A 26,572-nucleotide genomic window follows, 5' to 3' on the forward strand; every position below is an offset into this window, starting at 1 on the left:
CTACCAGACGAGCTAAAGGCCTTTTATGGTCGCTTCGAGGCAAGCAACACTGAAGCATGCATGAGAGCACCAGCCGTATCGGACCTTTAAACATGTCAACATTTACAAATCCGCAGGGCCAGACGGATTACCAGGACATGTACTCAATGCATGCGCGGACCAACTGGCAAGTGTTTTCACTGACATTTTCAACCTCTCTCTGACCGAGTCTGTAATACCTACTTTTTTCAAGCAGACCCTGTGCCCAAGGCAGCGAAGGTAACCTGCCTAAATGATTACCACCCCAGTAGTCATAAAGTGCTTTGAAAGGCTAGTCATGGCTCACATAAACACCATCATCCCGGAAACCCTAGACCTACTCCAATTCGCATACCGCCCCAACAGATCCAATCTCAATCGCACTGAACTCTGCCCTTTCCCACCTGTACAAAAGGAACACCTATGTGAGAATGGTGTTCATTGACTACAGATCACCGTTCAACATCATAGTGTCCACAAAGCTCATCACTAAGCTAAGGACCCTGGGACTAAACACCTCTCTCTGCAATTGGATCCTGGACTTCCTGATGGGCCTCCCCCATGTGGTCAGGGAAGGCAACAACACATCTGCCACGCTGATTCTCAACACTGGAGCCCCTCAGGGGTGCGTGCTTAGTCCCCTCCTGTACTTTCTGTTCACCCATGACTGCGTGGCCAAACACGACTCCAACACCATCATTAAGTTTGCTGATGACACAGTGGTAGGCCTGATCAGTGACAACAATGAGACAGCCTATAGGGAGGAGGTCAGAGACCTGGCAGTGTGGTGCCAGGACAACAACCTCTCCCTCAATGTGAGCAAGACAAACGAGGTGAACGTGGACTACAGGAAAAGGCGGGCCGAACAGCCCACATTAACTTCTTATGGATGGGGCGCAGTATTGAGTAGCTTGGATGAATAAGGTGCCCAGAGTAAACTACCTGCTACTCAGGCCCAGAAGCTAAGATATGCTTATTATTAGTAGATTTGGATAGAAAACACTCCAAGGCTTCTAAAACTGTTTGAATGATATCTGTGGGTATAATAGAACTCATATGGCAGGCAAAAACCTGAGAAAAAATCCACCAGGAAGTGGGAAATCTAGGTTTTCAACTCTTTGCCTATCCAAGATACAGTGTAAATTTGGTCCAATTGCACTTCCTAAAGCTTCCACTAGATGTCAACAGTCTTTATAACCTTGTTTCAGGCTTCTACTGTAAAGGGGGAGCGAATAAGAGCTGTTTGACCAAGGGGTCTGGCAGAATGCCATGAGCTATGTCATGCACGCAGCCGTGAGAGCTAGCTGCGTTCCTTTTCATTTCTAAAGACAAAGGAATTGTCCGGTTGAAACATGACTGAAGATTGATGATAAAAACATCCTAAAGATTGATTCTATACATCGTTTGACATGTTTCTACAAACTGTAATATAACTTTTTAAACTTTTCGTCTAGACTAAGTGTGCCTGCGCCTCATGCATTTGGATTTGTGAACTAAATGCGTGAAAAAAGGAGGTATTTGTACATAAGTGATGGACTTTATTGAACAAAACAAACATTTATTGTGGAACTGGGATTCCTTGGAGTGCAGTCTGATGAAGATCATCAAAGGTAAGTGAATATTTATAATGCTATTTCTGACTTCGGTTGACTCCACAACATGACGGGTATCTGTATGGCTTGTTTTGGTGCCTGAGCGCTGTACTCAGATTATTGCATGGTGTGCTTTTTCCGTAAAGCTTTTTTGAAATCTGAAATCTGACTTGCATTAACCTCTTGCTCCTACCTGACACGCAGGCGTCCCATCTAGACATCTGGAAATGCAAATGCGCTACGCTAAATGCTAATAGTACTAGTTAAAACTCAAACGTTCATTAAAATACACACGCAGGGTATTGAATTAAAGCTACACTCGTTGTGAATCCAGGCAGATTTTTGAAATGCTTTTCGGCGAAAGCATGAGAAGCTATTATCTGATAGCATGTAACACCCCAAAAGACCCGCAGGGGACGTAAACAAACCGCACAAATAAAATATAAAACATTCATTACCTTTGACCATCTTCTTTGTTGGCACTCCTAGATATCCCATAATCACTATTGGGTCTTTTTTCGATTAAATCGGTCCATATATAGCCTAGATGTCGATCTATGAAGACTGTGTGATAAACAAAAAAAAATAGCGTCTTATAACGTAACGTCATTTTTTTAAATTAAAAAAGTTGACGATAAACTTTCACAAAACACTTCGAAATACTTTTGTAATTAGGTATTAGTAAACGTTAATAAGCGATCAAATTGATCACGAGGCGATGTATATTCTATAGGGGTACGTCTGGAAATAATGTCCGGGTAAATCTCAACCAAAATATCCGTCCGAGACCTGAAGAAATGGGCTGTCTCTTCTTCGTTTGACCAAGAAACAAATCCTAGGCAAATGACAAGACTGTTGACATTGTGTGGAAGCTGTAGGAATTGCAATCTCGGCTCCAGGTAATTTGCTTTCCCATAGACAATTCATGCAAGTGGCGCATTGATATATTTTCAGTGATCAGATTTTCCTGCGCTTTTCGATGAAACGCACGTTCTGCTATAGTCACAGCCCTGATTTAACCAGTTTTATAAACGTCTGAGTGTTTTCTATCCACACATACTAATCATATGCATATACTATATTCCTGGCATGAGCAGCAGGGCGCTGAAATGTTGCGCGATTTTTAACAGAATGTTCGAAAAAGTAGGGGGTACGAGTAACAGGTTAAGGAGAAGTATATCTTTAATTCCATGTATAACACTTGTATTTTCATCAACATTTATGATGAGTATTTCTGTAAATTGATGTGGCTCTCTGCAAAATCACCGGATGTTTTGGAAGCAAAACATTACTGAACATAATGCGCCAATGTAAACTGAGATTTTTGGATATAAATATGAACTTTATCGAACAAAACATACATGTATTGTGTAACATGAAGTCCTATGAGTGTCATCTGATGAAGATCATCAAAGGTTAATGATTCATTTTATCTCTATTTCTGCTTTTTGTGACTCCTCTCTTTGGCTGGAAAATGGCTGTGTTTTTCTGTGACTAGGTGCTGACCTAACATAATCGCATGTTATGCTTTCGTCGTAAAGCCTTTTTGAAATCGGACACTGTGGTGGGATTAACAACAAGTTTACCTTGAAAATTATGTATAATACTTGTATGTTTGAGGAATTTTAATTATGAGATTTCTGTTGTTTGAATTTGGCGCCATGCACTTTCACTGGCTGTTGTCAAATCGATCCTGTTAACGGGATTTCAGCCCATCTCATCTCTAAGAAGTTTTAACATCGACGGAGCTGTAGTGGAGCAGGTAGAGAGTTTCAAGTCCCTTGGTGTCCACATCTCCAACAAACTATCATGGTCCAAACACACCAAGACAGTCGTGAAGAGGGCATGACAACACCTTTTCCCCCTCAGGAGATTGAAAAGATTTGACATGGGTCCCCAGATCCTCAAAAAGTTCTACAGCTGCACCATTAAGAGCATCACCGCCTGGTATGGCAACTGCTCGGCATCTGACCGTAAGGCGCTACAGAGGGTAGTGCGTACGGCCCAGTACATCACTGGGGGCAAGCTTCCTACCATCCAGGACCTATATACTAGGTGGTGTCAAAGAAAGGCCCAAATAATTGTCAAAGACTCCAGTCACCCAAGTCATAGTCGGTTCTCTCTGCTACCGCACGGCAAGCGGTATTGGAGCGCCAAGTCTAGGACCAAAAGACTCCCTAACAGCTTCTACACCCAAGCCATAAGACTGCTGAACAATTAATCAACCCTCCCCTTCCCCCTTTGTTTTTACACTGCTGCTACGCATTATTATCTATGCATAGTCACTTTACCCCTACATACAAAATAACTTGGATAACCTGTACCCCCGCACATTGACTCGGTACCGGTACCCTCTGTATATAGCCTCGTTATTGTTATTTTTATTGTGTTACTTTTTATTTTTATTTGACCATTTTTACTTTAGTTTATTTAGTAAATATTTTCTTAACCAACAATGCAGTTCAAGAAAGAGTTAAGGGCTTGCAAGAAAGCATTTAACAGTAAGGTATTGTATTCGGAGCATGTAATAAATAACATTTGTTTTGAAATGTGATATTTCCGGTTTTTATTTTCAATAAAATAAAATAAAAATTAAAAACAGTTTTTGCTTTGTCATGTAATCCATTTTAGAATAAGTCTGTAAAGTAACAAAATGTGGAAGAAGTCAAGGGGTCTGAATACTTTCCGAATGCACTGTGTGCTTGTTGTCCTCACCAGGGTTTTGACCTGACTGTAGTTCAGTGTCGTAACTGACATCAGTGGGCAAATACTCACTTTCGATGGCCAGTGGCACGCTGGAAAAGTGAATCCCGGTTTCAACTGTACTCATGCAGATCGCAGATAGCGTGTCTGGCGTCCTGTGGGCGAGCGGTTTGCTGCAACAAGAGGTCCCGTGAGAAAAAAACTTGCCGCCTATAGAAATCAAATGCCCATCCAACTGATTAATTCAAGTTATGTTAGGATATATCAGTTATCCTGTTAGAGCTTTTGTGCTGAATCCACTGTGTTGACTAAGGTGCCATGTTTATGGTCATGTCAGTGTGCAGGAAGGCAAGGGACAGAAGATTGTGTAGTTTCAGTGGATAAGGTTGTGTGTGTTAACTGTAGTGGTGACCATGCCGCTGGGGATCGGAAGTGTCCGGTGCGAGAGAGGCAGGTTGAAGTAGACACAGTAGTGCAGAAAGTGTCGTATGCTGAGGCTGTGGAGAAAGTAGAGGGGGATTTAATTTTTTATTTTTATCGTTCATCTCATTTGACCACCTCCCTCCAATGATCACTCAAGCCATGAACTTTCCAACCCTCTCATGATCTACCATCTCATGAATGAGGTTGTTGATTTCTAAATTGCTTGTCTTTTTTGTGTTGCTTTAAAGAGCTTTGATATTCTTTATGTAATGAATAGCGCTTGAATAAATTATTATTATGACCTTTTCGGAAACAGGCTTTTGTTGTCTTTTTTCTCAGGACCAGGTTTGTCCCGTTCACAATGAAGTAGAGTCTAAAGGCTTTAAAAGCAACATATTAATGTCAGTGCAATCAATTAACGATTCAAACTAAATGAAATGTCGGGATAGAGGAAAGAAGACATGTAGGGATATAGAAGAGAGAGGGAGATAGGGGGAATAGAGAGACTGTGAGGTTGGATGAACTATTACAGAATAGGAGACGGATAAAGAGAGCAGGAGGAAGAAATATATTGGAGACAAGAGAGGGAAAGAGCAGAAGAGAGAGTGGCCAGGGGAGCATCCGAGTAATGTCAACACGAGCCACATGAGGAAACACACAGCGTTGCCAAAAAATACCCCCTCGCCCTCCTCATGCCTCCTCGCCCTCCTCACCCATCCGCAAGCCTGCACAGTTCACACATCTATCTACCCCCATTCCTGCACTTCAACCCCCCCACATCTCAGATATCCTTAACAGCCAAGGGTGAAATTGGAGGCAGAGGGGTTTAAGGCAACGAATCTGGTGTCATGGGAAAGAGGGGCTATTTTGGGCTTTTTTTTTTAGGACAACACTCAAAAGGTTTGTTGAGGCTTCACGCTGTGACTCAGTCGCGTTCGGAGAGAAACACACCATAGTGCACGTACAGCCTCCCTGAACAATATATAGTTAGATGATCTCGCTGCAATCTAGACAATCTCTTAGATTCACTGTCGTAAAGCCCTCTTCTCATAAGGGGGCTTTAGTTGTGGTTTGGTGGTCATGGCATATATCAGAACATATACAGTATCAGCTAATTACTAATAGATCAAATATAGCAGATCATATATCGGCTAACTTACACCAAATATATTAGAACATATATCAGCTAAAATAGCTAATGTATGTTAGAATATATTTGATGTAACAGAAATAAAAAAATATTACGATATATCAGCGAACATACATCAAATATATTGGAACATACAACAGCAATCATAACCTCAGAAAAAAAAGAAATGTCTCTTTTTCAGGACCCTGTCTTTCAAAGATAATTCGTAAAAATCCAAATAACTTCACAGATCTTCATTGTAAAGGGTTTAAACATTGTTTCCCATGCTTGTTCAATGAACCATAAACAATTAATGAACATGGACCTGTGGAACGGTCGTTAAGACACTAACAGCTTACAGACGGTAGGCAATTAAGGTCACAGTTATGAAAACTTCTCTGACTCTGAAAAACACCAAAAGAAAGATGCCCATGGTCTGTGCTCATCTGCGTGAACGTGCCTTAGGCATGCTGCAAGGAGGCATTGAGGACTGCAGATGTGGCCAGGGTAATAAATTGCAATGTCCGTACTGTGAGACGCCTAAAACAGAGCTACAGAAAGACAGGACAGACAGCTGAACGTCCTTGCAGTGGTAGACCACGTGTAACAACACCTGCACAGGATCGGTACATCCGAACATCACACCTGCGGCACAGGTACAGGAAGGCAACAACAACTGCCAGAGTTACACCAGGAACGTACAATCCCCCCATCAGTGCTCAGATTGTCCGCAATAGGCTGAGAGAGGCTGGACTGAGGGCTTGTAGGCCTGTTGCAAGGCAGGTCCTCACCAGACATTACCGGCAACAACGTCGCCTACGGGCACAAACCCACCGTTGCTGGACACAAACCCGCTTTTTGCCAGTCCTGTCGACTGGAAAAAAGTGCTCTTCACTGGCGAGTCACGGTTTTGTCTCACCTATCGTTGAAGGAATGAGCGTTACACCGAGGCCTGTACTCTGGAGCAGGATCGATTTGGAGGTGGAGGGTCCGTCATGGTCTGGGGCGGTGTGTCACAGCATCATCGAACTGAGCTTGTTATCATTGCAGGCAATCAAAATGCTGTGCGTTACAGGGAAGACATCCTCCTCCCTCATGTGGTACCCTTCCTGCAGGCTCATCCTGACATGACCCTCCAGCATGACAATGCCACCAGTCGTACTGCAATTTCTGTTAGTCACATGTCTGTGGAACTTGTTCAGTTTATGTCTCAGATTTTGAATCTTGTTATGTTATGTTCTTACAAATATTTAAACATGTTAAGTTTGCTGAAAATAAACACAGTTGACAGTGAGAGGACATTTCTTTTTTTTCTGAGTTTACATCAAATATATTGAAACATACCCAGCTAGCAGATTTTGTTTCCTGGAAGTTGTGAGAATGTGTGTTTTTGGTTTCACATTGGTTTTTTTCCTGCCTGGTAAAACTGATTTTTTTTTTACATTCTGAGAACAGAAGTCAAAATGTATCCTGTTCTGGGAACATTTATTTTTAGGTAGCAGGGAAGTTCTGAGAATGTTTTACTCTGGTTCCTTGAAAGTTTTCCTGTAGGTTTTATTAATGCTCTGAGAACAAAATGATAGGTTATTTGGAGTTTTTTTTAAATAACTTCCTTAAAACTTTTACTGAATGTTTCAATAAGACTTTTAATAAGACTGCTAGCTTATTTTGGGTTTTGAAATCCAAGCACAGATGGAACACGTAAATGTATTTCCTTAGGCATTTATCATGCAAACACATATATTTTTTATTGCGGCACAGTATACGTGAGATTCAAACCTGTAATCTAATGTTCTCTAGCCATGGAATGAGTCCACTGAGTCACCAGGATGGTAGTCTGAATACCAGTCTCTTTAGCTAACATTCCACTCCTTGTCATTGTCAAAGAGACTGGCCTTTGGCAGTCTACAACATTCAATATACACTGGATTTACAACGAACTTGCTCATTGGTTGTTGGAAATAATATTTTCCATTACAACATGTGGTACCTGGAAAATATAATTAGAATTTATAATAAAGTCAAAAACAAACATTTAGCTGTTAAGCAGGTTCTATTTCGAGGCATAAAATCAAATCTAAGATGTTTTGTGGTTGGAATTACTGTATTTACTTTGAGAATTTAGACTTGAGCTAGCAACAAACAAAAAACGGTTGCTTAGCAACCAGATACCAACTGTTTTGTGGCGGAAAAAAGTGATAGGTCTTTGAATATTTGCATAATGTTGTGATTGGAAGATTGATGTGAGGGTGATCGAATCAGCATCAAATCCTCTGTTCTCCTTGATCTCATTAATGATAGAATGTTCATATTTGAAGATAGCAGAAAGGCCAGTCTCTTTGCCACATGGCATGGAGTACAGTGAGTGGATTAGCTAAAGAAACTGGTACCCATGCTACCACGATGGGGCTAGCATGCCATGTTTTTTTAGGCTTTCAAAACTGTTCATTTTAGTCTATTAAAACAGAGACCATTTCAAAGGAAAACATTTATTTTTATTTTTTAAATTGAACCTTTATTTAACTAGGCAAGTCAGTTAAGACAATATTCTTATTTACAATGACAGCCTACCCCAGCCAAACCCAGACTATGCTGGGCCAATTGTGTGCCACCCTATGGGACTCCCAATCACATGTGAAACAGCTTGGACAAGCACTCATTAAGATCAGGAGTGGCCAATTAATGAGCGTGGACAACACAACAGAGCACACTTAACAAGATAGAGGATAGAGAGAGTTTTGTTCATGCTGAGAATGGAATGTACGCTTTTAAATAACATTCTCAGAGCGTTCTCTGAATATTACTAAAGTGTTCTTGTAGTTTTTTTTTATTTTTTTTTTTTACCCCCTTTTCTCCCCAATTTCGTGGTATCCAATTGTTAGTAGTTACTATTTTGTGTCATCGCTACAACTCCCATACGGGCTCGGGAGAGACGAAGGTCGAAAGCCATGCGTCCTCCGAAACACAACCCAACCAAGCCGCACTGCTTCTTAACACAGCATGCATCCAACCCGGAAGCCAGCCACACTAATGTGTCGGAGGAAACACCGTGCACCTGGAAACCTGGTTAGCGCGCACTGCGTCCGGCCCGCCACAAGAGTCGCTAGTGCGCGATGAGACAAGGATATCCCTACCGGCCAAACCCTCCCTAACCCAGACGACGCTAGGCCAATTGTGCGTCGCCCCATGGACCTCCCGCTCATGGCCGGCTGCGACAGGGCCTGGGCTCGAACCCAGAGTCTCTGGTGGCACAGCTAGCACTGCGATGCAGTGCCCTAGACCACAGGCCTTGTTCTTGTAGTTTTTATTGAAAAATATCTTGACATTCTCGGAACAATTTTAGAACATGACTTTAAATGGAACCACGAGGAAACCTGTGGGAAACGTTTTGCTGAAGTACTGAAATTCCCACAGAAGAATGTTGTTTCTTAACGTTCTTGAAACAATTTGACAGCATTCCCAATGTCAAACCAGTTGGAGAAAGCTCCTAGACCGTTGCCAAAATTGAAATGAAATGTAACCATGTTTGAACTTTTAATCAAACGTTCTGTTCAAGTAATGAAATATAAAATAAAATATTTTTTAAATGTGCTGAGAATGTTCCAAAGCAAGCAATTATCCTGCACCATTCCTAGAAAGTTGTGGGATGGTTGTTTGCAAAATAACCATAGAACAACCACGCTCTTACTTTATGTGCTAGCTTGGGTACTGTGTATCAGCTATTATACATAAAATATATAGGTACATATATCAACAGTATATTATATCAAATGTAGAATCAGCTTCATGCTGTATATATTGCATTTTGTGTAGACAGCAGTATCATTCAACTCCTCATCTGACAAGTTAACAAATTTATACTAAATAAAAAATATAAATGCCACATGGAACAATTTCAAAGATTTTACTGAGTTACAGTTCATATGAGGAAATCTGTCAATTGAAATAAATGAATTAGGCCCCAATCTATGGATTTCACATGATTGGGAATACAGATATGCATCTGTTGGTCAAAGATACCTTATAAAAAATGCTCCTCAAAATTCTCCTCAGGATCTCGTCACGGTATTTATGTGCATTCAAACTGCCATAGATAAAATACAATTGTGTTCGTTGTCCGTAGCTTATGTCTGCCCATACCATAACCCCACCGCCATCATGGGCACTCTGTTCACAACATTGATATCAGCAAACCGCTCGCCCACACGATGCAATACACGTGGTCTGCAGTTGTGAGGCCGGTTGGAAGTACTACCAAATTCTCTAAAACAGCATTGGAGACGGCTTATGGTAGAGAAATTAACATTCAATTCTCTGGCAACAGCTCTGGTGGACATTCCTGCAGTCAGCATCTATTGTACGCTCCCTCAAAAGTTGAGACATCTGTGGCATTGTGTTATGTGAAAAAAATGCACATTTTACAGTGGCCTTTTATTGTCCCCAGCACAAGGTGCACCTGTATAATGATCATGCTGTTTAATCAGCTTCTTGATATGCCACACCTGTCAGGTGGATGGATTATCTTGGCAACGGAGGTATGCTCAGTAACAGGGATTTAAACAAATTTGTGCACAACATTTGAGAGGAATAAGCTTTTTGTGCGTATAGAACATTTCTGGGATCTTTTATTTCAGCTCATGACACATGGGACAAACACTTTATATGCGTTTATATTTTTGTTCAGTGTATATTGAGCAGATTCTTAGGAATCTGATAGTATCTGTATTTAGATACAGACAGGGAGTGAGTCAGACAGAGGAACAGGCGGAGATAGTCAGGTGAGTTGTGTTGCGAGAGAGGCCTTACAACCGACGTGCCCCCGCTGGTATGTACTCTCTGGTCATGAGTCCTGGTCCCTTGAACCTCTTTAAACATGAGCCAAAACCTTGAACCCTGTGCCATCTATTCACCAGGCGAAACCTTCAGGCCCGAAAGAACCTCTTGACACAAGTGTGCTACTCGTTGAAAGTCTATCTATTTGCGTTAAATTCTAGGTAAGGGATTAATGATTGGGAAGTTTTCGATTTTGATAGACCATATTTGCAAGAAGCACATAGTATTGAATGGTGGTGAATGGTGGCCTTCACTCACACAAAGCACATTTCTCTCTGTTCCATTGCCAAAGCATTTATCTCAAGGAAGTAACACTTTTGTATACACTTACCTATATTCAGTATATGTGGCCCATGCCATGCGGGAACCAAACCAAGAACTCTGGTGTTGGAAGGATGCACAACACTCCAAATAACGGAACCAATTTGAACAAAGCTCATAAATCAATTTTGTCTTGAGATTGTTGTCTTCCTGGCCTGGTTCCAGATCTGTTTGTGTTGTCTTATCAACTCCTATGATCCCTGTCATGCTGGGACAGCACAAACAGATCTGGGACCAGGTTACAGTCATCCTGCGATACATAAGGAAAAATGTTAGCTCTATTGGATGGCTCATCTGTCTCCCCGTTGTCTTGTCATGGTCTCATCTCATCTCTCTTCTCCTGCCTTTCCAGATCATTGAGGCGGACTACAATGCTACATGGGTGCACCGGTATGGAGAGCCCATTCCCACCGCTACACTCACCACTCTGTGGTCCCTGTCGGTGGCCATCTTCTCTATAGGAGGCATGATCTCTTCCTTCTGTGTGGGCGTCATCTCAGAATGGCTGGGCAGGTAGGGGAGATGATACACTCAGACACGAGAAAGCGGACTCACAGACACACATGCACACGCTAGGGTGACCACATTAAAAACCTCAAAATGCGGGACAACAGGATGATTTTGCAGGACATTAACTGGACAGTGTTGCTTACATGAATGAAACATTTGGCAGCATTTGCATATGCACAGTAGCGGATTTAGGTATGGGCAACATGGGCAGCCACCCGGGGGGGCGCGGCAAGATGGTGAATTTGACATTTGCGCGACCGGTTTTCTATTGCTCGTTTGTACATCACATCAATGATATCATGTCACCGTGTGGGACTGTGGGTCAATTAACCTTGTCGGAGTGGGCGCCCTGATTCTAGTTTGTGAGCTACTGCCTGGAAAGGTCTCCCACTCAGAAGTACAAGATGGGGAGGTGGGCAGGGGTAGGTTGACCTCAGGTCTACCCACTGGAAGCCCGAGGTAGGGGGAGTGGCGGAATCTATCAAATTGCGCACCTCTAACTTTGTACAGTACTAATGCAATGAGTAAAATCAGTCACACTATGAAATGCTACCAAATGAACCACAATTCATTCATAAAACTGCAAATATATAGTTTCACAGACATATTGTTACATTTTTCTCTGGTTTGTGCAAAATCATTAAGAATAATATAAAACCAGTCTGCACACCACCAATGTGAATTGGTTTAGTCTCAACTCTAGGTTGACAGTGTCGGGGGATGGGTAATGTAGTCTCGACTCTTGGTTAACAGTGTTGGGGGATGGGTAATGTATTGATGTTCGAGTGCCAAATCAACACAAATGGACAAGAAAAGGTCTAAGCCATCAGGTGCCCAGTTTAGGAAAAAGAGGAAAGAAGAAGAGGAGAAACGTACAAAAGATAAAGGTTTGCAGCTATGTCATCTCTTTATGAGTATAATAACACTTATGTTTGTTAGCCTATGTTACTATGTTGCTTGCTTTGCTATTTGTATTTATTTAACCAGGAAAGTCAGTTAAGAACAAATTATTATTTACAATGACAGCCTAGGAACAGTGGGTTAACTGCCTTGTTCAGGGGCAGAACGACAGATTTTTACCTTGTCAGCCCAGGGATTCGATCTAGCAACCATTCGGTTACTGGCCCAACGCTCTAACCAGTTGGCTACCTGCCACCCCTATTACACATAGGGGGACAATATTCCGTTTTCTGTCCAACTAGCTTAGATAACATTGGATATAATTTCACACAGCTTCATCATGATTATGTGTGTAGCCTGCAGAAGAACGATTACAACCTAACTAGCACATTATTGATTTGGTTAACTTTCATTGAGGTGACATCATCAAATCACATCAAGGTTTTCTGTGATTGTATTGACTAGGTCCTGAGCTCAGTAAGGGGAATTTCCAATGTAGGCTAACTTAAAATATGTCTATATTATGCTGATATCTTCTATCTTTTGTGATATATTGAGCCTTACGGGGGTGTCTTGTGCCTAGAATTAGACAAGGAGGTTGTATGGTTCATTTGGGTCCTATTCTGAAAGTTTGATCAATTGTGCATAATGACATGTATATTTAATGGTGCAACAAATGTATTTAGGGTGTCAGACTCATATACTGTATTTCAATGAAAATTCAGGGGCACTTCTGAAATATTTTGGAGCATCCTCTGGCACTGGCCAGGATGAGGAGGCATCTCTACCTCCTCAGCCACACAGGCCTCTTCAGAAATGATCTCAGAGCCTCAAGATGAGGAGCCATCCACCTTCTCAGGCACACAGGTGTCCTCACAAATGTTGTCTGAGACTGAGAATGAGGATGAAGACCCGTTTGCTTCCACTTCTCCCCAGCAGGATTCTGCAGGATTCTACAGGTGTGTGTGTGGGTACACGTACATGTGTTTATGTGTGCATACCTGTATAAAATAAACAAAATCAATCATTTCCCTTTGCCAAGTTTTAAGTTTCCATTTTGTTGGTAACAACGATGATTTTATTATTACTGGGTATGTATGTGGGATGTTCCACCAGTATAAATGCTGTGAATAATGTGTGTAAACTAATGTCCATGTGCTCTCCATTAGAAATGCCTGTAGCAGCATCCCCACCAAATCCTGCTACTGAGGATGAACCACTGTCTACAGACCCTGCTGCTGAGGATGAACCACTGTCTACAGACCCCGCTGCTGAGGATGAAACACTGTCTACAGACCCTGCTGCTGAGGATGAACCACTGTCTACAGACCCTGCTGCTGAGGATAAACCCATGTCTACAGACCCTGATGCTGAGGATGAACCACTGTCTACAGACCCTGCTGCTGAGGATGAACCACTGTCTACAGACCCTACTGACTGAGGATGAACCACTGTCTACAGACCCTGCTGCTGAGGATGAACCACTGTCTACAGACCCTGCTGCTGAGGATGAACCACTGTCTACAGACCCTGCTGCTGAGGATGAACCACTGTCTACAGACCCTGGTGACTGAGGATGAATCACTGTCTACAGACCCTGCTACTGAGGATGAACCACTGTCTACAGACCCTGCTGCTGAGGATGAACCACTGTCTACAGACCCTGCTACTGAGGATGAACCACTGTCTACAGACCCTACTGACTGGCCTTCAGTTCTCACTGACAGAATTCGGACACAACTAGTTTGCAGAGGACCAAGTGAGGTACCACCTAACTTTGCTTTCCCAAGGAATGAGAGTGATAGAATAAGTTGCACCAGTATTTCAGGAAGACTTTGGTGAGTGTTGAAAAAATCCCTAGAAGTTGGTTGGTGTATTCTGAACGAAACAACAGCCTCTTCCTCTTCCTGCTGCAAACTCTTTTCTAGGAAGAAAATGTATTTAGCAAACTCATGTTTGACAGACTGGAAACATGCAAGTTCTTTGCTGACTTCACACGACAGCAGTCCAGAACACCAAAACTGCATGAAAACATGGAAAGAACTGGCAATGAGGATCACAAAAGGGGAAACAATTGATAAGCACGAGATGGCACTTATGGAGGCTGAGAGGATGAGATGGAGAGAGGTCTTGACACATCTGACTGCTATTGTGCAGTCTCTGGCAATTAGAAATCTGGCACTAAGGGGACACACAGAAACACTGTACTCTCCATCAAATGGAAATATCCTCAAAGAGGTTGAACTGATGGCACAATTTGATCCAGTCATGAAAGAGAACCTTAACCGTGTCCAAAAAGGGACTTCAAGTCACACCACCTTGGCCACCAAATACAGAATGAACTCATTGATTTGTTGAGCAGCATTTCAATAATGGTGAGTGACATTAAGCTGGCAAAATTCTTCTCTCTGATTCTAGATTGCACCTCAGATGTCAGCCACACTGAACAGTTGTCCGTTGTGATTAGAATTGTGTCCCTGAAGGAGAAGCCCCAGATAAAGGAACGTTTTACGGGAGTTTTGGAGGCAGAGGAGTCCACGGGCCAACGTTTGGCATCCCTGATTCTCAAAAGATTAGCTAAAAATTCATTTTGAGGACTGCAGAGTCTTATGATAATGGGGCCAACGTGAGAGGCAAAAACAAAGGTGCCCAAGCCAGACTCCTGGAAATGAATCCAAGAGCTCTATTTGTGCCATGTGGAGCTCACACATTGAACCTGGTTGTGGCTGATGCTGCTAAAAGGTCTGTCGATGCCACAGGTTACTTTGGCATCTTACACAAACCTTGTTCTCAGCCTCCACACAGCGATGGGCCATCCTGAAAAAAAACATGTGGACATCACTTTGAAGATGTGGACTTAGACAAGGTGGGAAAGTAAAGTTAAGAGTGTCGAGCCACTGAGGTTTCAGGCAGCAGCGGTGAGACAGGCGAGGAATCAAACCAAAGACCCTGTGATAAAGATTGAGGCCCAGTCCTTGTCAGAGGAGGTGGGATCATACTGCTTCAGCATCTATATAGTGGTGTGGTGTGACATCTTGAGCCAGATCCAACATGTGAGCAAGCTGATGCAGTCTCCCAGTGTGCGTGTGGATGTTGCAGTCAGTCGTCTCAGAAAGACAGAGAGAGGTCTCAGCAACTACAGAGCATCAGGCTTTATGGCCGCACAAACTTCAGCCAAGGATATTTGCAAGGGTATGAATGTAGAGGCAGAAAAGACAGAGGTCCACAAACAGTCACTTTTCATACGAATCATTTGATGAGCCTTTGAGTGACACCTTGAAGAAGCTGGATGTGACATTTTTCAATGTTGTTGTTGATGTTGCAACAGCCCTTCGGGAAAGATTATACACACTGGAAAATGTGGGAGAGAAGTTTGGAGTGCTGTCAACCTTCCAAAGTCTCTCAAATGAGGAGCTGACAGAACAAGGTGAGGTCCTTAGTATGACACTGCACTATAAAGAACACTCAGACTTGGACGGCAGAGAGCTTGCACAGGAACTGAAGAACTTGCCTGACTTGCCACCGAAGACCATGACCCTGCTTGAGCTGCTGATATTTATTTATACACGATAGGGAGCTCTCAGAAATGTGTCCAAATTTGTGGACCGCTCTCGGAATTTGTCTTACTCTTCCATTGACCGTAGCTGAAGCAGAGAGGAGCTTTTCAAAGCTGAAGCTCATCAAATCCTACCTGAGGTCCACCATGTCACAGGAACGCCTTAGTGGACTTGCTGTCATCAGTATTAACCATGCAATTGCTGGGAATATTTCTTATGACAATGTAATTGATGACTTTGCATCAAGGAAGGCAAGAAAGGTAAGGGTTTAGATGGCAGTTGTGGAAGTTGTGTGTTTCTTGTTTGAAGTGCAATACTGGAATAATCAGGTCATCTTCTTTACAAGTGTGTTATTCTATTTGTGTATTTATGTGATATAGGATTTGTGCAATTTCAATTTATTTGTGTGTTTTTTGTTAGCAATAGTTCTCTCTCTTTCTCTCCTTTCTCTTTTCTCTTCTCTCTGAGAACCTGAGCCCTAGGACCATGCCTCAGGGCTACCTGGCCTGATGACTTCTTGCTGTCCCCAGTCCACCTGGTCGTGCTGCTGCTCCAGTTTCTACTGTTCTGCCTGTGGCTATGGAACCCTGACCTGTTCACAGGAGGTGCTACCTTGTCCCGGACCTGCTGTTTTCGACTCTCTCTCTCTACCGCATCTGCTGTCTCTAACTCTGAATGATCGGCTATGAAAAGCCAACTGACATTTACTCCTGAGGTGCTGACCTGTTGCACCCTCTACAACCACTATGATTATTATTATTTGATCCTGCTGGTCATCTATGACCGTTTGAACATCTTGGCCATGTACTGTTATAATCTCCACCCGGCACAGCTAGAAGAGGACTGGCTACCCCTCAGTGCCTGGTTCCTCTCTAGGTTTCTTCCTAGGTTCCTGCCTTTCTAGGGAGTTTTTCCTAGCCACCGTGCTTCTACATCTGCATTGCTTGCTGTTTGGGGTTTTAGGCTGGATTTCTTTATAGCACTTTGTGACATCGGCTGATGTAAAAAGGGCTTTGTAAATACATTTGACTTATTGATTGATAGTGTAATAATTTGATTCTCTTTGTATTTATACAATTTGTTTATATTTGTCTTTTTTTATATTTACGAGTCTTCTTTTTTATATATTATTTTACATTTATATAGTTTTAAATGTTAGGATTATTTATGCGTGATTGTTTATAAAAATTAAAAATAAAAATTACAGGTCGTGCAGAATGGTCCATTTTTTTGGCGGGGGGCGCTGAAGGGAGCCATACATACTAGAACCGCCAATGCGTATGCATTTAGATCTTCTTGAATGACTGTTTCGTGAGCAAATTAGAGCAGATGGTCTTAAACTATATAGCCTCTCTGTATTTTGTTTCAATCAATGCACATGCGCTGTTGACTTTTTGCCGCATTATATTTTTTTGTGGGGACTATTCTGCTAACCATCTTAAAATCTCATAAGAAACTAGTGGTGTTTTTGTGTAACAGTAACATTTTACTGTGTTATTATATTTTGTTATGTTGTGTAGAATACTAATGAATCATTATGGGAACTTCCAATACATTCATTCAGCTTTTCTCTAACTTTACTAAACCAGCACCATTGTGAGAAGTGGCGGAGCGATGTTCCGGTGTTCTCTGGCAGCACTACACCCACAGATGTCAATTTTTGCAACTCCCCTGCAGTCCGCAGCACCGAACGAGCAATTGAAGCGAAGCCAATTATTTTCCCTTGCACAAAAGTTGGTGATGCAGAACCGAGAGACCACACGTGTGGATGTTTTATGAAAATCTGTTTATATTTGGTTGAACTCGTGGAATGTAAAACAGTTCAAATGAAATTGAGAAAAGTACTGCAAATATGTTGAATGAGCAACTTATGGGCATGGAGAGCCTCACACGTTTGACGAAATTACCTTATATATTTCAGTCTAATATGGCTAAAAAGCACGCCAAACTGTCCTCTCCAAATTTAGCCGGAATTTATTCCGAAAGGATTTGAGAAACATTGGTTGACTATAGGCCTATATGACGTTGGCCTACGTCTCGTTTTACAATGCGCAAAATATCAGATCTAAACGATTGGAGAAGTTAAGCTTAGGCCATTACATCATTATGATATATATATGCATATATTTTCATAAGCGCAACGTGACTGAAAGAGACAGGTTTGGAATATCTGATTTTAAATAAGGGACAAAGGTACTTTAAAAAAAAGTGGATTTGTTGATAAAATGCGGGACATGATTGTTTGGTTGCGGGACAAAGGGCACAAATGCGGTACAGTTCCACAGTGTCAGTCAGATCCCGCATGATTCCCTATAGATAGTGTCAGTCAGTTAGATCCAACATGGTTCCCTATAGATAGTGTCAGTCAGTTAGATCCAACATGGTTCCCTATAGATAGTGTCAGTCAGCTAGATCCCACATGGTTCCCTACAGATTGTGTCAGTCAGATCCAACATGGTTCCCTATAGATAGTGTGAGTTAGATCCCGCATGATTCCCTATAGATAGTGTCAGTCAGTTAGATCCAACATGGTTCCCTATAGATAGTGTCAGTCAGTTAGATCCAACATGGTTCCCTATAGATAGTGTCCGTTAGATCCCACATGGTTCCCTATAGATAGTGTCCGTTAGATCCCACATGGTTCCCTATAGATAGTGTCCGTTAGATCCCACATGGTTCCCTATAGATAGTGTCCGTTAGATCCAACATGGTTCCCTATAGATAGTGTCAGTCAGTCAGTCAGATCCCACATGGTTCCCTATTGATAGTGTCAGTCAGATCCCGCATGATTCCCTATAGATAGTGTCAGTCAGTTAGATCCAACATGGTTCCCTATAGATAGTGTCCGTTAGATCCCACATGGTTCCCTATAGATAGTGTCCGTTAGATCCAACATGGTTTCCTATAGATAGTGTCCGTTAGATCCCACATGGTTCCCTATAGATAGTGTCCGTTAGATCACACATGGTTCCCTATAGATAGTGTCCGTTAGATCCAACATGGTTCCCTATAGATAGTGTCCGTTAGATCCCACATGGTTCCCTATAGATAGTGTCCGTTAGATCCCACATGGTTCCCTATAGATAGTGTCCGTTAGATCCCACATGGTTCCCTATAGATAGTGTCCGTTAGATCCCACATGGTTCCCTATAGATAGTGTCCGTTAGATCCAACATGGTTCCCTATAGATAGTGTCCGTTAGATACCACATGGTTCCCTATAGATAGTGTCCGTTAGATACCACATGGTTCCCTATAGATAGTGTCAGTCAGTCAGATCCCACATGGTTCCCTATTGATAGTGTCAGTCAGATCCAACATGGTTCCCTATAGATAGTGTCAGTCAGATCCCAAATGGTTCCCTATAGATAGTGTCAGTCAGTTAGATCCAACATGGTTCCCTATAGATAGTGTCAGTCAGATCCCGCATGATTCCCTATAGATAGTGTCAGTCAGTTAGATCCCACATGGTTCCCTATAGATAGTGTCAGTCAGTTAGATCCAACATGGTTCCCTATAGATAGTGTCAGTCAGATCCCACATGGTTCCCTATAGATAGTGTCAGTCAGTTAGATCCAACATGGTTCCCTATAGATAGTGTCAGTCAGATCCCGCATGATTCCCTATAGATAATGTCAGTCAGCTAGATCCCACATGGTTCCCTATAGATAGTGTCAGTCAGTTAGATCCAACATGGTTCCCTATAGATAGTGTCAGTCAGATCCAACATGATTCCCTATAGATAGTGTCAGTCAGTTAGATCCAACATGGTTCCCTATAGATAGTGTCAGTCAGTTAGATCCAACATGGTTCCCTATAGATAGTGTCCGTTAGATCCCACATGGTTCCCTATAGATAGTGTCCGTTAGATCCCACATGGTTCCCTATAGATAGTGTCAGTTAGATCCAACATGGTTCCCTATAGATAGTGTCCGTTAGATCCCACATGGTTCCCTATAGATAGTGTCAGTCAGTCAGTCAGATCCCACATGGTTCCCTATTGATAGTGTCAGTCAGATCCCGCATGATTCCCTATAGATAGTGTCAGTCAGTTAGATCCAACATGGTTCCCTATAGATAGTGTCCGTTAGATCCCACATGGTTCCCTATAGATAGTGTCCGTTAGATCCAACATGGTTTCCTATAGATAGTGTCCGTTAGATCCCACATGGTTCCCTATAGATAGTGTCCGTTAGATCACACATGGTTCCCTATAGATAGTGTCCGTTAGATCCAACATGGTTCCCTATAGATAGTGTCCGTTAGATCCCACATGGTTCCCTATAGATAGTGTCCGTTAGATCACACATGGTTCCCTATAGATAGTGTCCGTTAGATCCAACATGGTTCCCTATAGATAGTGTCCGTTAGATACCACATGGTTCCCTATAGATAGTGTCCGTTAGATACCACATGGTTCCCTATAGATAGTGTCAGTCAGTCAGATCCCACATGGTTCCCTATTGATAGTGTCAGTCAGATCCAACATGGTTCCCTATAGATAGTGTCAGTCAGATCCCAAATGGTTCCCTATAGATAGTGTCAGTCAGTTAGATCCAACATGGTTCCCTATAGATAGTGTCAGTCAGATCCCGCATGATTCCCTATAGATAGTGTCAGTCAGTTAGATCCCACATGGTTCCCTATAGATAGTGTCAGTCAGTTAGATCCAACATGGTTCCCTATAGATAGTGTCAGTCAGATCCCACATGGTTCCCTATAGATAGTGTCAGTCAGTTAGATCCAACATGGTTCCCTATAGATAGTGTCAGTCAGATCCCGCATGATTCCCTATAGATAATGTCAGTCAGCTAGATCCCACATGGTTCCCTATAGATAGTGTCAGTCAGTTAGATCCAACATGGTTCCCTATAGATAGTGTCAGTCAGATCCAACATGGTTCCCTATAGATAGTGTCAGTCAGTTAGATCCAACATGGTTCCCTATAGATAGTGTCAGTCAGTTAGATCCAACATGGTTCCCTATAGATAGTGTCAGTCAGATCCCACATGATTCCCTATAGATAGTGTCAGTCAGCTAGATCCCACATGGTTCCCTATAGATAGTGTCAGTCAGATCCCGCATGATTCCCTATAGATAATGTCAGTCAGCTAGATCTCACATGGTTCCCTATAGATAGTGTCAGTCAGTTAGATCCAACATGGTTCCCTATAGATAGTGTCAGTCAGATCCAACATGGTTCCCTATAGATAGTGTCAGTCAGTTAGATCCAACATGGTTCCCTATAGATAGTGTCAGTCAGTTAGATCCAACATGGTTCCCTATAGATAGTGTCAGTCAGATCCCACATGATTCCCTATAGATAGTGTCAGTCAGCTAGATCCCACATGGTTCCCTATAGATAGTGTCAGTCAGTTAGATCCAACATGGTTCCCTATAGATAGTGTCAGTCAGATCCCACATGGTTCCCTATAGATAGTGTCAGTCAGTTAGATCCAACATGGTTCCCTATAGATAGTCAGTCAGCTAGATCCCACATGGTTCCCTATAGATAGTGTCAGTAAGTTAGATCCAACATGGTTCCCTATAGATAGTGTCAGTCAGTTAGATCCAACATGGTTCCCTATAGATAGTGTCAGTCAGTTAGATCCACATGGTTCCCTATAGATAGTGTCAGTCAGATCCTGCATGATTCCCTATAGATAGTGTCAGTCAGCTAGATCCCACATGGTTCCCTATAGATAGTGTCAGTCAGTTAGATCCAACATGTTTCCCTATAGATAGTGTCAGTCAGATCCAACATGGTTCCCTATAGATAGTGTCAGTCAGTTAGATCCAACATGGTTCCCTATAGATAGTGTCAGTCAGTTAGATCCAACATGGTTCCCTATAGATAGTGTCAGTCAGATCCGCGTGATTCCCTATAGATAGTGTCAGTCAGCTAGATCCCACATGGTTCCCTATAGATAGTGTCAGTCAGTTAGATCCAACATGGTTCCCTATAGATAGTGTCAGTCAGATCCCACATGGTTCCCTATAGATAGTGTCAGTCAGTTAGATCCAACATGGTCCCTATAGATAGTGTCAGTCAGCTAGATCCCACATGGTTCCCTATAGATAGTGTCAGTCAGTTAGATCCAACATGGTTCCCTATAGATAGTGTCAGTCAGCTAGATCCCACATGGTTCCCTATAGATAGTGTCAGTCAGTTAGATCCAACATGGTTCCCTATAGATAGTGTCAGTCAGATCCAACATGGTTCCCTATAGATAGTGTCAGTCAGATCCAACATGGTTCCCTATAGATAGTGTCAGTCAGTTAGATCCAACACGGTTCCCTATAGATAGTGTCAGTCAGTTAGATCCAACATGGTTCCCTATAGATAGTCTCAGTCAGCTAGATCCCACATGGTTCCCTACAGATTGTGTCAGTCAGATCCAACATGGTTCCCTATAGATAGTGTGAGTTAGATCCCGCATGATTCCCTATAGATAGTGTCAGTCAGTTAGATCCAACATGGTTCCCTATAGATAGTGTCAGTCAGTTAGATCCAACATGGTTCCCTATAGATAGTGTCCGTTAGATCCCACATGGTTCCCTATAGATAGTGTCCGTTAGATCCCACATGGTTCCCTATAGATAGTGTCCGTTAGATCCAACATGGTTCCCTATAGATAGTGTCCGTTAGATCCCACATGGTTCCCTATAGATAGTGTCAGTCAGTCAGTCAGATCCCACATGGTTCCCTATTGATAGTGTCAGTCAGATCCCGCATGATTCCCTATAGATAGTGTCAGTCAGTTAGATCCAACATGGTTCCCTATAGATAGTGTCCGTTAGATCCCACATGGTTCCCTATAGATAGTGTCCGTTAGATCCAACATGGTTTCCTATAGATAGTGTCCGTTAGATCCCACATGGTTCCCTATAGATAGTGTCCGTTAGATCACACATGGTTCCCTATAGATAGTGTCCGTTAGATCCAACATGGTTCCCTATAGATAGTGTCCGTTAGATCCCACATGGTTCCCTATAGATAGTGTCCGTTAGATCCCACATGGTTCCCTATAGATAGTGTCCGTTAGATCCAACATGGTTCCCTATAGATAGTGTCCGTTAGATACCACATGGTTCCCTATAGATAGTGTCCGTTAGATACCACATGGTTCCCTATAGATAGTGTCAGTCAGTCAGATCCCACATGGTTCCCTATTGATAGTGTCAGTCAGATCCAACATGGTTCCCTATAGATAGTGTCAGTCAGATCCCAAATGGTTCCCTATAGATAGTGTCAGTCAGTTAGATCCAACATGGTTCCCTATAGATAGTGTCAGTCAGATCCCGCATGATTCCCTATAGATAGTGTCAGTCAGTTAGATCCACATGGTTCCCTATAGATAGTGTCAGTCAGTTAGATCCAACATGGTTCCCTATAGATAGTGTCAGTCAGATCCCACATGGTTCCCTATAGATAGTGTCAGTCAGTTAGATCCAACATGGTTCCCTATAGATAGTGTCAGTCAGATCCCGCATGATTCCCTATAGATAATGTCAGTCAGCTAGATCCCACATGGTTCCCTATAGATAGTGTCAGTCAGTTAGATCCAACATGGTTCCCTATAGATAGTGTCAGTCAGATCCAACATGATTCCCTATAGATAGTGTCAGTCAGTTAGATCCAACATGGTTCCCTATAGATAGTGTCAGTCAGTTAGATCCAACATGGTTCCCTATAGATAGTGTCCGTTAGATCCCACATGGTTCCCTATAGATAGTGTCCGTTAGATCCCACATGGTTCCCTATAGATAGTGTCAGTTAGATCCAACATGGTTCCCTATAGATAGTGTCCGTTAGATCCCACATGGTTCCCTATAGATAGTGTCAGTCAGTCAGTCAGATCCCACATGGTTCCCTATTGATAGTGTCAGTCAGATCCCGCATGATTCCCTATAGATAGTGTCAGTCAGTTAGATCCAACATGGTTCCCTATAGATAGTGTCCGTTAGATCCCACATGGTTCCCTATAGATAGTGTCCGTTAGATCCAACATGGTTTCCTATAGATAGTGTCCGTTAGATCCCACATGGTTCCCTATAGATAGTGTCCGTTAGATCACACATGGTTCCCTATAGATAGTGTCCGTTAGATCCAACATGGTTCCCTATAGATAGTGTCCGTTAGATCCCACATGGTTCCCTATAGATAGTGTCCGTTAGATCACACATGGTTCCCTATAGATAGTGTCCGTTAGATCCAACATGGTTCCCTATAGATAGTGTCCGTTAGATACCACATGGTTCCCTATAGATAGTGTCCGTTAGATACCACATGGTTCCCTATAGATAGTGTCAGTCAGTCAGATCCCACATGGTTCCCTATTGATAGTGTCAGTCAGATCCAACATGGTTCCCTATAGATAGTGTCAGTCAGATCCCAAATGGTTCCCTATAGATAGTGTCAGTCAGTTAGATCCAACATGGTTCCCTATAGATAGTGTCAGTCAGATCCCGCATGATTCCCTATAGATAGTGTCAGTCAGTTAGATCCCACATGGTTCCCTATAGATAGTGTCAGTCAGTTAGATCCAACATGGTTCCCTATAGATAGTGTCAGTCAGATCCCACATGGTTCCCTATAGATAGTGTCAGTCAGTTAGATCCAACATGGTTCCCTATAGATAGTGTCAGTCAGATCCCGCATGATTCCCTATAGATAATGTCAGTCAGCTAGATCCCACATGGTTCCCTATAGATAGTGTCAGTCAGTTAGATCCAACATGGTTCCCTATAGATAGTGTCAGTCAGATCCAACATGGTTCCCTATAGATAGTGTCAGTCAGTTAGATCCAACATGGTTCCCTATAGATAGTGTCAGTCAGTTAGATCCAACATGGTTCCCTATAGATAGTGTCAGTCAGATCCCACATGATTCCCTATAGATAGTGTCAGTCAGCTAGATCCCACATGGTTCCCTATAGATAGTGTCAGTCAGATCCCGCATGATTCCCTATAGATAATGTCAGTCAGCTAGATCCCACATGGTTCCCTATAGATAGTGTCAGTCAGTTAGATCCAACATGGTTCCCTATAGATAGTGTCAGTCAGATCCAACATGGTTCCCTATAGATAGTGTCAGTCAGTTAGATCCAAGATGGTTCCCTATAGATAGTGTCAGTCAGTTAGATCCAACATGGTTCCCTATAGATAGTGTCAGTCAGATCCCACATGATTCCCTATAGATAGTGTCAGTCAGCTAGATCCCACATGGTTCCCTATAGATAGTGTCAGTCAGTTAGATCCAACATGGTTCCCTATAGATAGTGTCAGTCAGATCCCACATGGTTCCCTATAGATAGTGTCAGTCAGTTAGATCCAACATGGTTCCCTATAGATAGTCAGTCAGCTAGATCCCACATGGTTCCCTATAGATAGTGTCAGTCAGTTAGATCCAACATGGTTCCCTATAGATAGTGTCAGTCAGTTAGATCCAACATGGTTCCCTATAGATAGTGTCAGTCAGTTAGATCCACATGGTTCCCTATAGATAGTGTCAGTCAGATCCTGCATGATTCCCTATAGATAGTGTCAGTCAGCTAGATCCCACATGGTTCCCTATAGATAGTGTCAGTCAGTTAGATCCAACATGTTTCCCTATAGATAGTGTCAGTCAGATCCAACATGGTTCCCTATAGATAGTGTCAGTCAGTTAGATCCAACATGGTTCCCTATAGATAGTGTCAGTCAGTTAGATCCAACATGGTTCCCTATAGATAGTGTCAGTCAGATCCCGCATGATTCCCTATAGATAGTGTCAGTCAGCTAGATCCCACATGGTTCCCTATAGATAGTGTCAGTCAGTTAGATCCAACATGGTTCCCTATAGATAGTGTCAGTCAGATCCCACATGGTTCCCTATAGATAGTGTCAGTCAGTTAGATCCAACATGGTCCCTATAGATAGTGTCAGTCAGCTAGATCCCACATGGTTCCCTATAGATAGTGTCAGTCAGTTAGATCCAACATGGTTCCCTATAGATAGTGTCAGTCAGCTAGATCCCACATGGTTCCCTATAGATAGTGTCAGTCAGTTAGATCCAACATGGTTCCCTATAGATAGTGTCAGTCAGATCCAACATGGTTCCCTATAGATAGTGTCAGTCAGATCCAACATGGTTCCCTATAGATAGTGTCAGTCAGTTAGATCCAACACGGTTCCCTATAGATAGTGTCAGTCAGTTAGATCCAACATGGTTCCCTATAGATAGTGTCAGTCAGATCCCACATGATTCCCTATAGATAGTGCAAGTCAGTTAGATCCAACATGGTTCCCTATAGATAGTGTCAGTCAGTTAGATCCAACATGGTTCCCTATAGATAGTGTCAGTCAGTTAGATCCAACATGGTTCCCTATAGATAGTGTCAGTCAGATCCCACATGATTCCCTATAGATAGTGTCAGTCAGCTAGATCCCACATGGTTCCCTATAGATAGTGTCAGTCAGTTAGATCCAACATGGTTCCCTATAGATAGTGTCAGTCAGATCCCACATGGTTCCCTATAGATAGTGTCAGTCAGTTAGATCCAACATGGTCCCTATAGATAGTGTCAGTCAGCTAGATCCCACATG

The 26,572-nt window shown here is 42.5% G+C and overlaps 1 protein-coding gene across 1 annotated transcript in view; it reads left to right on the forward strand.

Annotated features, from left to right (window-relative positions):
* The window catches only part of LOC118368688 (solute carrier family 2, facilitated glucose transporter member 4-like), a 46,206-nt gene that overhangs the window by 8,005 nt on the left and 11,629 nt on the right, over positions 1-26,572 (forward strand). The window contains exon 3 of the mRNA XM_035752990.2: positions 11,372-11,532. Coding sequence (XP_035608883.1) covers positions 11,372-11,532 — 161 coding nt within the window. The remainder of the gene's footprint in view (positions 1-11,371; positions 11,533-26,572) is intronic.

The sequence above is a fragment of the Oncorhynchus keta genome, chromosome 35 (genome assembly GCF_023373465.1).
Source record: "Oncorhynchus keta strain PuntledgeMale-10-30-2019 chromosome 35, Oket_V2, whole genome shotgun sequence".
NCBI lineage: Eukaryota > Metazoa > Chordata > Actinopteri > Salmoniformes > Salmonidae > Oncorhynchus > Oncorhynchus keta.